General features: G+C 47.9%; 1 protein-coding gene across 1 annotated transcript; it reads right to left on the minus strand.

The window, feature by feature from the left end:
• Positions 1 to 8862: 8862 nt before the first annotated feature.
• Positions 8863 to 12124, minus strand: RGS2 (regulator of G protein signaling 2). Its single transcript, XM_075156576.1, has 5 exons — positions 11951 to 12124; positions 11518 to 11619; positions 11355 to 11416; positions 10298 to 10464; positions 8863 to 9855 (listed from the first exon to the last, which is right to left on the minus strand). The coding sequence occupies exons 1-5, from the start codon at positions 12061 to 12063 to the stop codon at positions 9661 to 9663; spliced, it is 639 nt and encodes a 212-aa protein (XP_075012677.1). The 5' UTR covers positions 12064 to 12124; the 3' UTR covers positions 8863 to 9660.
• Positions 12125 to 12159: the final 35 nt, after the last annotated feature.

A 12159-nucleotide genomic window follows, 5' to 3' on the forward strand; every position in this document is an offset into this window, starting at 1 on the left:
AGCTCCGCAGCAGCTGCACAGCTGCTAAATCAGATGCAAGGGCAGCGAGGGACGTGCAGGGACCGGGGAAAGGGAGGGAGCGGGGGAGCGCCACTGTCCCGCTTCCCGGTAAAGCAGCTGCCGCTGGTACGTCATACCAAAGCGTAACACGAAAACCGTATCCTTCGTTTGTCTGAGCAAAATTCCCTGAATCCGTGCTGCTAGCAACACCCGACTGGGCCCGTCGGAAAGCTCACTGGTGCTGGCCCAGCAAAGGCATACCCTGTGCCCCGCCAGTCACCCAGCGTGGCAGCGATGGGAAGGATGTGGCCAAACAGCTGTCACCCAGCTGGCGATGTTGCTCAAGGTCCTTCGATATGCACGTTAACAGCATGTTGAGATTTAAAAAAAGCTACCCAAATGTGGCTGGTTTTGGTAAACTGCTATTAAAATAACCCCGTGTATCCATTTGTGGTTATATCAGTTCTGCAAGTGGCTTGTTCCAGGAAAAAGTAATTTGGGCTGTATTAACTCCCACAGGCACAGGCTACAGTTGTCGGCAAAGCGGCAAAGCAGCTGCTTTATTTCGGTCCTTGGGGAGTGCAAGCAGTGATGCTTCTGCCAGCTCCTCTTGATCCGAGGGGGGGAAGATTTCCTATCAGTTGGCGATCTGCTATCCACTACACCCACGCTTCCTCAGTGACATTTCATCCACACTCCTCTATTGTTCGCGCCACTAAAACCTCACACAAACCCTGCAGCTGACATGTTCTCTGCCTGTAAATAGTGCTTTGTTCCCCTCGTATTTGTTTGTTTCTGGTGGCATGGGTTCCCGTCCTCCCCTTGTCACCAGCAGCACCTGCCCGAGCCCAGCCTTCCCCCCAGGGCAGCTGCAGGCTGATGCTCCTCCAGCCTGCGCTTACTCAGAGGAGCTGCTGCTGTCTTTGGACGTTATTTCCCAACTTGTCGCCTTGTTAATGACTGCCATCATCGTTAGTCACGAATTCCTAGTGGAAAATATGTTCAACACAGACTCCCCTCCGAGTCCCTACTGATTCTACCTGCTCACGTGCGAACAGGGGATGACTCTCCCCTCCCGCTGAAACCTTCGCTCGGTGATGATTCATGTGGCTGAAGCAAATGCTTGGCAGATTTGTTCTGGTGGCCAGCCAGCCCCTCTACAACGTCCTGCTTTGACCATGCTGCCTGCCACGTGTCTGCCCTGACGGAAATGCTCTGTCTTCTCTCGGGAAGCCACTTCCCCTGCCAAGGGCGCTGCTCTTTTGTCTCTTCAGTCCCAGCACTCCTGTAATTATGCTAGATTGCTGGGCTGGAGTCATACTTTTGTTCTAAAAGCATACCAGTGACTGCTGAAGTGGTGTTTCAGAGAGACTCACCTTACTCTGAGGTTTCTAGGTTTCTAGGTGCTACTTTTGGGAGCTGGCCATTACAACCCTATTATAGGCGTACTCCCTGCTTTGCTGTTTCAGTTACACCGCGTTAGCTGAGATCTTCTGGATGCTCGGTATAATGGCTCTGCACAAAGCTGAGCATCTCTATTTAATATTTCCTAATATGTCATTCTGCCTCTTACATATGTCACTTAACTAACCAGTGATTTGGTTTCCCCATCTCTATCACGGAGTGAGGCAGTGGTGATTAACCTGCGGATGGATGTAAAGCCCCTTGCTCGGAAGACGCTGGAGAAGGGCTATAGGTATCCCAGGCTGCAGTGCTGGGGGTTAGCTGTGCAATACTGCTGTTTCACCAAGCTGGTTCTCTCTCTGTAAACTCTTAGCACTGCAGAGGGCAGAAGTTCAGCGGTGTACTGGGATTATTTGACACCAGATCCAACACCTTGCTGAAACCCTTAATGGACATTGTGAAAAAACAGACTTTGCTCAACTAGGCTTTACGTAATAATTACTCTGGGTTAAATACAACAGGAACGTTGCAGGGCAGGTGCATTAGCTGGGATGTGGGGTACAGCCTGTACAGTTGCTGCTTGGTGCTCCTTTTGATACTAGACATTGTCATTAGTTTGTTGCCCTGATAAATGTTTGGTTTTCTCACAGGAGGGAAATTACCAGAAGAGAATAACTAACTGCTTTATGGTGGCCAGTAGAGCTGATTAAAAAATGTATTTCTTCTGATTCCAGCCATGAAAAGGCAAGGCAGGTAGGAGCCACTTTCAGGAGGTTCCTCCACAATTAGCAGCCTTGAGAAAAATATACAGGAGATATGCTACAGTTCTTGTGTGTGTGCTGTAGGTACCTTCCCCAGAAGTTACAGTGCACGAGCACACCCAGAGACAAGTGACCTTTCAGTGTGCAAAGTCTGCTTATCCCAGGCACAGCATTTTTTATGCCATTGTAATTTTTTGGTTTTGTAAGGAAACATAAAAAGGATAAATGGTTTACAAGTGTGGATGTGTTTCAGAACACTACACTTCATAAAAATTGTGTACTCTCATATTTCCTAAGAGCCAAACGGCTTCAAGACATTATTATGCAAGTGTAACGTTGTAGATTGTGGGGAAGAAATGCTTGGGTGGGGGGAGTGAAAAGGAGAAGGGAGGTTGGCTGGAAGGGAGGGCTGGTGCTCTTCAAGCCATTTCAGATTCTGTATCTAAACACTTAGCTTAAATGTTGATCTCCAGGAAGATGATCTGTTTGTGTCCTAGGTATTAAATGTCCAGATTCCACTGTTCCGTTCTGGACATGAACTTTCTATGGCATAGCGTGAAGGCCCGTGCTCGGTGACCACTGCCAGCGTCAGGAGGGTCTCTGTGGCTGAGTGAAGCTCAGTGTAGCTGGGAACTGTCCTAGGATCCAATTTTCAAAGGAGATATGAAGGCTGATGCCAAGTATTGTTCTCACACTTTTATCCACGTCTTTCCAAATCTGCCTGCTGGCGGACTGTGCTGCTCCGGAGCTTAATTATCACAATCCATGACGCTGTTTTACAGCACCAAAGACCCCACGGGCAGCTCTGAGGCACAGAGCAGGCCTAACCTAGCGAGAGATCCCCAGAGGCCCTTGAGCCTTCGGGAAATTGCTCTGAAAAAAGCTCTGCTGCAAGGACTCTTCCAGCTGTTGGGAACATTTCACTTGCTGGACTATGGCGAGTAACCGCCAAGGATTTGACCTTCTCAGCGCTAGTAAAGCATGCATACAGCCGCGGGTCTTGGGGGTAACCGAAACATTTCTACAGCACCCCGCGGGTGCGACAGCTTCTATCAGGATTGGGAGTCCGGGCCCAGTGAACAGTTAGCAAATGCCAGTTGTAGGTAAACGGAGAGGGCGATGTTGTGTATTGATGCTTTAGTGCTAGCAGAAGGCACATCCACTGTTCCTCCCTCCCTGATGTATGGAAAGAGCGGTATAGATGCTGAGCTGACTCCTGGCTTAGTGAGCTCCTCAACATGACAGACTTGGCCCTAACTTGTAAGTGTCTCTCTGGAGACATAACCCAGTTGTCAGAACTTCAGTTGCAAATGAATTTGGTCCCTTTGTGTTAGGATAACCCAACCTCTTCCCACAGCCAGCTCTACAGAGCACCTTGGTTTTTTCTCTAAAAAGATGAAGCCAAGAGCCTTTATCAGAAGAAATCTGAATGTTTTCCATAGCTACCTATGTGTTCGTACAGGCATTAGCCTGTTGAAACAAATGTGATCTCCATAGCATCATAAAAATGCTGCAGTTGGATCATGTAACTATGTCATGCCCCTGCCCTCCATAAAGCTCTGTGACTATCTGATCCCAAGGTCACGGCTGATCTTTTTCTCAGCTTTCAACTGTGACCCATTTACGCTGCGTATTTATCTGGCACGTCTATCTCGAAGGGCCGCTGCTGCCGCGTGAGCTGACCTCTCCTTTTGAAAATGGAAGGACCCTGCTCCAAAGCCCAGCAGCCTGCAGGGAGGACGAGCGGCAAAAGCGAGGTTTCGGTCCGTCAGGGGCACTGAGCGCGGCTGGAAGGGTCCCAGCCTGCCTGGCAGCCGTTCCCCTTGCTCGGACGCCTGGTCCCAGCCCACAGTGGGTATCAGGGAAAGTAAACAGCAGGAACCAACCGCAGCCAAGTCAGGAGACAGCTCAACTCTGCAAACAGACGTATTCGGGCTGGGCGGACGCCAGGGAGGGCAGCCGCACACGACAGATAATCTCTCTGACGCAGTACAAAGCCTGCTGAGAGCAGGGGAAGCCTCCGACGTCTGCCCAGGCCACAGCTGCCGTGGCCCCGGGATGGCGGGGATGGCTCCCCCGGCGCTCCTCCGCCTCCCGAGCGCAGCCCCGCCAGCTCCAGCTGGTCCCAGCGAAAGGGTTAATCCTGTCAGCCTTTAAAAGCAACGGCTGAAACGGGAGGGTGCCAGCACAGCTCCTCGCCGCCCCTCTGCGCTGCATGTGCCCTGCCGTGCTCCCGTTATTTCGATCTCCCTGGGACACCCGCGAAGGGAAGGGACACACCAGCTCAGTAACCAGCCCGCTCTGCTCCCGAGTGCCTTCTCCGTATCGGACAGCTGACTTTCCGAGCCCTATAAATATCAGATTAGTACCACCAGATTAGTCTCCTGAAAGCCCCAAGTCAGGCTCCCAGCCAAGAAGCCACGGAGCTGCTCTCTGGGCTAAACCCGTAACGCAGAAACACAATTTATTCCATGAGATCCCAACTGGCAGGGAAACATAAGTACTAATTTCTGTCAATTAGATTATCTTGAATGGGCTATTTAATATTTTTAATGGAACATCATTTAATTGCTGCTCATGGGTACTTTGTAGCTGTCGGAAACTCTGATCTAAATGATTCTTTTAATGGAAGATTGCCAAAGGACTCACATTTTAACCTCCTACGTAGGATAACAGTGGGACTATTTTCCCTGGGTTTCGGTGCTGGCCAGCCATCATTGCCCCGTTACAGCGCTCAGGGCAATGCCAATTAGCACATCTGCAGACCCCCACAAGGCTAATTTCTGGGGGTGTTCACCACAAATCCAACTGCAGCCCCTCCTCAAAAATTCAGGCTGCCTCGGGGTCATGAGCTGCCAGGCCCGCAGGGCCAGCGCAGAAACCCTCAGGAAAGGGCTCCTTTGTATTTGTGTCAGGGCCCTGAGGGCACTGATGGCCTTGGTTGCCCTGAGCAGCCCCACCTGGGCGCCCGCCCACACCTGCTGCCCACCGGCCAGGGGCTCCATTTAAGCTCAGCCTTGAGGGGTTTGTGTTTCCCCTGGGCTGTGCTGTAGGTGCAAGCTCCTATCCAGCTTGCTCTCCTGGATGGATCAAGGACCTACGTTGCAGGTAGGTCTGTCATCAGCTCTGTTTCTGTGATGGACCTTGGGTTGATGTAGCAGCCTTGTCTCCAGTCCTGTCCCCATCTCCTGCTGCTCCCTGGCAGTTTGTTCCTGGCAGACGTGAACTGGTAGGGACACCAGGTATTGCTGTGCTGGTGGGATGAGGAGGAGCCATTGGTAATGTTTTGCCACTTGAAGGAAGATGAATTTGGGATGCTGTTCCAGGTTCCGACCAGTTTTTCCAACTTGAATCACAGTAAGTCAAACTTGAAAAAAAAAAAAAAAAAATCCATGAAGATCCTAAAACTACTTCTAAAGGTCACTTTTCTGCTCCATGCAAGTTGCCAGGTTACGAAGTCTCATCCCAGAAACCCTTCCACACACATATACGCGTGCCTATAAAGCCTTTTAAACGGTCATTAGCGTCCCCTTCTCCAAACGGAGACCTGGAATTTCAAGTGGAAATGCCGGTTTTATTTATAGTCTTGGTACATTTTTCAGCCACAACACATAAATACATGGAGCAAGAGCACTGCATTTCGGTTCAGTGGCATTGCTTTCCCATCCGGCTGGAGGGGTGAGTCAGCACTGCTGTTGAGCTCACCCTGTTCTTGGGGGTCCTCTCCAGCCTTTGGGCCAGAGGGCACTTGCCGAGGGTCAGCTGCTTTGGTGTCATATTTTAGGAGGTTAATTTACATGTTGCCTTTTTGGTAGCAGGGAGGACTCTCCTTCAGATTGCCCTATGCTGCACGGCAGCGCAAGCCATTAAAAACCCCAAGCTGTTGCTGGATCCAGACAGCTGAAACTCATGACCTAGTTTCCCAAAATCACGAGATTGGCTTAGAAAATTAGATGTATTTTTTAAATGACTGCGTAGTGTCTTTGCATTAAGTTCTGGTTTGGGGAATTACTGGGATACTGCAGTTGGAATTTCAATTTTTTCTTTATAATCATAAGGGTGGGAAATGTATTTTTTGTGATATGAAAGCAGGGGAATCACTTGCCTCTAGCAGATAAGAAAGGCACAAATATTGCGAGACTGGTTTAAAACCAGTGATACGTGGACAAGTTAAATTTGCCTTTACCGCAGATTTGCTTTGTTTTTTGGTAATTCTAGATCCCCAGACTCAGTTATGTTAGCAGTACATGAACCGGCACTGACTTTCTTGGGATCGGCCAGGACTCGCTGTGCGGCTGGGGGCTGTACCGGCGGAGCTGGGGTGCCTTCCCACCCACCGCCCTCTGGAGATCTCCACTTCTCACTGTCCTCAGCTTTCTGCAGCAAGTCCTTTCTCTAAAAATGCTAAGCTTGTTTACAGACTTGCTCAGGACCCGTGCTCCTTTGCAGCTACGGTTCCTGGAACATGGTTACCCGTTGGGATCACTTCTTATTTTCCTGCCCAGGCTGTCAACAGGGATATGGGCTGGAGCTGTTTTATAACCTGATGGAAGCTAAAAAAAGGACCGTGCTCCGGCCGGCTGCTTAGCGGAGCCCTCACCTTGGTCTGCGGGACTCCGGCTCTCCCTCCTTCCCTTTGCTGTTCCCAGACCGGCCCTTTCCCCGCCACCGCGGCGCGTCCGGCTGTGCGCAGCCCAGCGGGACCGGAGCGGGAGGGTGAGCGGTTCAGCGGGCTGTGGAGGAACGAGCAGTTTATTATTTGTTGCCATTGGATACTGATACCAGAGTACCGATTTTAACTGCAGCTGTACAGCTGCCCAGAGCATGGAACGAGCATCTCTCAGCAATCGGCCGTTTTGTATTTCCCTGGGAAATGTTCATAGCAATCTTTCAGGGGTTGCAGCACTCCCCATGTGCCTGTAGTGCCCTTTTTTCTGGTGAAGCTTACCCCTGGGAGTTGGGAAAGCAGGGCTCTTATCAAAAACTGAAAGAGTAATAATTGGAAGGAATGTTGTGTGCACAGATGTGTTGTATTTTACTAAAAATAAGATTCATTTTTTTAATTTTTTTTTTCTGTTGATACCCCAAACTGTTCTGCTGCAAAGCTTAGCCTTGAAGCAGGGCTCTCAGATGCTGCAGACAGACCATGCCAGGGACTTGCCGTGGCTTGGTTGGTTTGCTACCTCGGTGGCATGCTCTGGGGAAGCTGCAGAGCTGCCTGCACAGACTTCCTAAAGACCAATGTTCATGATTCAAATCTTAAAAATATACAAGAACAGCCCTCAGGCAGTGATGCCCTGCCTAATGGCCCCACCTAATTTCCCCTCTGAACTACATACTGTGCTATAAGTAGTTCTGGCACCTGCTGAAATGAGAAATGTTTCTTTCCCTGAAACCAGACACCAGCAGTAGTTAATCACCGCATCCCAAATTGGCACAGATTAATGCAGCTTCACTGAAGCCAATGAAGGTTCATGGAATTATTCCTGCCCTGGCTCCGAGTCATTATTAATAGGTATAGTTCTGGCTATTTTTATGCTCTTCAAATTATTTCATTAGATTACAAAAGCAATTATCAGCCCAAATCTGTTTTTCCTGGTTAGGAAAAAAAAAAAAGCTTCCTCTGCAGTAAATTACTGGGCTGAGTTTTTCTTGTGCTTGTTTTATGTCGACTTAACCGATCAGCAGACTTGGCTGTATGAGCGCTAGCGCTCAGCCCCAGAAATGGGGCTATAGCAAAGTGGGGGCTGTGCCAAATTTGTTTCTTTCCATGTATAGAGGCAGTGTAATAAATATATGTATCTGTGTGTATGTATATATACATACTGTGATATATCCTGCAGTATGTATATACATGCATGAAGTAGTTGCTTTTGAACAATCTTTGGATATGTAATTAATTGAAGGGGAAAAGCCTGTAGTTAGAATTTTCTTGATGCTTGGACAAGTGGACCATTGTAAAGGTGGCTGCTGTGGCTATATGTGAACTAAACAATTAAAGCTGTGACCTGAGGAGTGGTGTCAGAACCTAAACAGAGCTGGAGTTCAGACAAGTCACAAAACTAACAAATTAGGGCTAACAACTGCGGGACTGTTTTGGAAATGCTGCTTTTGGATGTTGTCAGTTAGAAAAATTGACATGGAATAATGATGACCAGTAATTTCCCCCTAAGAAGCACTCACCTAGCAGGGAGTCAAATGCTTTTCTTGTAGTATTATCTCTACTGACTCTACGGGGGTTTTACAGCCTGATACTAAAGCCCTCCTAAGCCCCTTTTTGAAGCAGAGGTCTTGAGCAGGAGCAACTGTGCTACTGCTGTACTACTGGTGCCTGTATTCCAAATAGCACCCTGTGATCTCCAGCAGCGATGCTGGTGCTTCACTGGCCTGCTGCTGCTTTTTAGTTGATCTGTCATCACGTCTAGCCATACATGTGCCTTGCGCTGTCTTACAGATCTGTTTCATGGGGAGGTTCCATTAAGATGGAGGATGTGAGCTGTTAAGCTTTCAAACTCTGAGGATTTTTATTCTGTTAAAAAAACCCAAACAAAACACTTGGCTGGCAAATTAAGAACTAACTGCTTTAAAATTAGCCCTATTAAGATCACACCCAGGACATGCAATCCCAACACCCTGGAGTTTAGTGCCAGATGATGTATCTCTGTGTGCGCAAAACAAGTTAAGCAACAAAAGCAGCTTTGTATCAAAATAGTTTATTAAAAACAGTAAGAGACTTCACTGAAGCTTGCTGTCCTCAAGACAGAATTATGACATTATTGCAACATTCAACACAATCATAATCCACATATAAATATAATACTATATAGCTCCTGTTCGCCCTGGCCAAGTTTCGCCCTCGGTCTGGCCTCGTGCAGCCCTGCGGACACAAGCCAGCCCTGCATTCTTTACTGGCAGAACCTGTTCCTCTGGGCTGAGTCACACCCCTCCTCACTTCACGCTGCACAGCGCTCTTGCTCTCTGGAAGTTGCACAGAAACCAGCACATCTCTTTGCAGCTAGAGGCAGTCTACAGAACCAGTGTGAACACACTGGGTGACTGACAACAGCAACACTGGTTGATGTTTAGGAAAAATAAATACGCAACCAATTACTCAAGTTGCCAGCACTGCGCAACTGCACAGAGCAGCTTCTGTTTACACGGAGGAAGCTCTGTTGCGACCTGCTGCATCGCCACCTCAGCCGTGAGGACTCTTACACCGTACGGTTTGGTCTAATGCGTGGAGTCACCTTTCACTGCAGCACTCGCGGAGAAGCGCATGGCCAGTAGCTGGCTGGCACACTTCTGCCGTCACCTCTGAATGCCCTCCAACAGCCTCACTCTCTGCCATCAGCTTTGCACCAGTCAGTATTTGTCCCTGCACCATGGCAAACAGACTGAGCACTGGGTATCTCTGTCTTTCAGGTCAGGATGCTGCCATGAGCTGTGGCTTGCTTCCTCGCTAGCTCAGAGGCTGCTTCTCGCTCTTCTCCATCGCTCATGTCCCCTGGGCCGCTCTGGTGATGGGCGTCTTCTTGCACAGCTCCTGATAGAATTCAGATTCCAAAAACCGTGGGTATGAGTTATTCTCCATTAAGCTGTAAACTCTCTTCTGTGCTGCACTGAAGCAGGTATGCGTGGCTTCTTGAATATTCTGTGCAATCATGTTCTTGGTTTGGAAGTCTATGTTTATCTGAAATACAAAAACAAGGACATTTACTTCTGAGAACTGAATTCAAGTAAGTATAATACACCATAAAATTTCTGAAGAGGTAAAAAAGGCAAGACCCTATTACTATAGGGTTAAATTAATCAAATTTCCTTTAAGAAAATTCTTCTTTAATATAAAAAAATTAATCTATACTATCTTTCAGTGCTAAACTCAAATACAGGTGTTAAATGTAGCTGTTGACTTTTCCCAGTTAAGATGGAAACTCTCTGAAATACTGCTTGTGCCATTTTCCAGCTTGGTGAAAAGGCAGCTAGGGAGAGAGTTAGGTTCAGACATAGATATTAACAGTGAGGTATGTACAATGCAGTTTGGCATCTGTATCTTAAAGTGAGTTCAGAGAAATAAAGAAAAGCTGTAACAACTCATAGAACAGGGCACTTATGTTTAAATAGGTTTTCTTTACCTCTTTGGGAGCCTCCTTTTCAATGAAGTCATTGTAGATTTTCTTTGCTTTCGATGTCAGCTTCTGGGGTGACTTGGTTTTCTTGAAGTCCTCACAGGCCAACCAGAACTCGATGTTCTCTTCGCAGAACTCGGACTTCAGAAAAGCTCGGAAAGCAGCAAGACCATCTAGGGAAAGAAAAAAAAAAATACACATCAGTTAACTATTTCAGGAATCTTGAATTTACCTATTGGTCACATCTGTTTCTACCAAAACATTCTGCTGTAGTTCTGGTCTGGTTCTTTCAGGGATATCATAGCAATAAATAAAATTCCACATCTACGTATGCAAACAAATTAACACTCTAACAGCTTGGCAGGCTTCACTTTCAGTTAGTAGTTTTTTAGGTGAACACAAAAAATGAAAGCCATTTCTAATTGGTATGTTCCCTTTTGTGATGCCTGCATATATATTAGATACCATCTAGAGAAAGGGTTTTTTATCTCCTGTGTTAACCTTTACACTGGAGTAAATATTTATGACTGTGCTACAAACCCCTGGAATATTTTTGCAATGGAAAAGATGACTCAAGTTCAAAGAGCAAATGGTAATATTATTTCTTAGTCTTTTTGCTCTGCTGTTGAGTGCTTTTCCTGGTAGAGATACAGTAAAACCCTGAGATCATTGAACTTCTGTGTTGCAGAATCCTTCCACAGTTATTTGAATACATTTGTCTTGGTTAAGCCGTGAGCTGAGTGAACAAATGCTCTTTTCACATTTGGCAAAGCCAAGCTGATAGGTGCTATTTTAACTACAAGGGTTTCAGAAAAGATTCCACTACAATGAAGTATTCTTGATGTTTTAATATTAATTTACAATCATTTACAATCTTTTTTTTAAAGAACACTTTATGAATTTTTGCTTTAAACAGTTTAAAGCATTTAACTTTCAAGACCAGAATCAAAGCTATTTATATTAGAAAGGTACAATGCTGACATGCAAGGAAATAATCTCCTACAGACATATAAACTTCCCCACCCCTTTGCTCTTGAATGTTACTTTTTGAAGACAAACTTACATTTATTAGCAAGCAGTTCATCAAAAGCTTCTGACCACAGCCGGGCTTCTTCCGGGGAAGGTCTGCATAAAGAGATGGAGAACATTAGACTCCACTGCTCAAGCGTTATTGTTTTTGTAAAACACCTGAGTTATTTAAACAAAGTCTATTTCTCATAACTTACCTGAAGTAGGTGCGGTGTTTCCCCACTTTCTTAGGTTTCATTTTCGTAGAATTGGAAGAGTTCTGCAGGAAGTAGCTCAGCCTCGTTTTCCAATCTTTAATGCTGGAAGAACAAAACAGATGCATGTTAAAAATGACAACTTTAGACACCAGCCCCTTTACTGGCAAAAGCTGCAGAGGTTTTCCAGACGCTGCTTTGCCAGTTCTGAGAGCCACCCGGAGCATCTGTCTGACGGCAAGAGGAGCATTTCCCCCTCGCTTAAATCAAGATTGGCCCGCTAGCCAGGGACTAATGTCAGCCCAGCTGCAGGTGGCAGAGGTGGGCAAGCGGCTCCGCTCCCCCCAGCCTCGGTCCCGGCCCCGCGGCTGGAAGCCTCTCCCGGCAGGAGCCCCGGTGCCGGTCGCCCCGCTCTGCCCCCGGCGCGGGCACTCACATCGTCCTCTTCATCCGGCCCTTCTCCGCCTCCTCCGCCTCGCTGCGGCGGCGGCCGCCCCGCTCCATCCGCCCGCCGTCGTGCTGCAGCGCCAGGAACAGCGCGCTCTGCATGGCGCCCGCCTCGCCGCCGCCACGCTCCCCCGCCGCCGCCCACCGCCCTTATAGCCCGGCGGGCGGGCGGGGCCGGCACCCGGCCCGGCCCCGGCT

Source organism: Calonectris borealis, chromosome 8 (genome assembly GCF_964195595.1).
Source record: "Calonectris borealis chromosome 8, bCalBor7.hap1.2, whole genome shotgun sequence".
NCBI lineage: Eukaryota > Metazoa > Chordata > Aves > Procellariiformes > Procellariidae > Calonectris > Calonectris borealis.

Bases quoted from the DNA above. Each gene is read 5' to 3' on its own strand.
- RGS2 (XM_075156576.1), bottom strand. From the start codon at position 12,063: ATGCAGAGCGCGCTGTTCCTGGCGCTGCAGCACGACGGCGGGCGGATG. The intron at 10,465-11,354 runs GTAAGTTTGTCT...TTCTTTCCCTAG, and splicing joins TGAACTGCTTGCTAATAAAT to ATGGTCTTGCTGCTTTCCGA. The intron at 9,856-10,297 runs GTAAAGAAAACC...TTTGTATTTCAG, and splicing joins AAAAGGAGGCTCCCAAAGAG to ATAAACATAGACTTCCAAAC.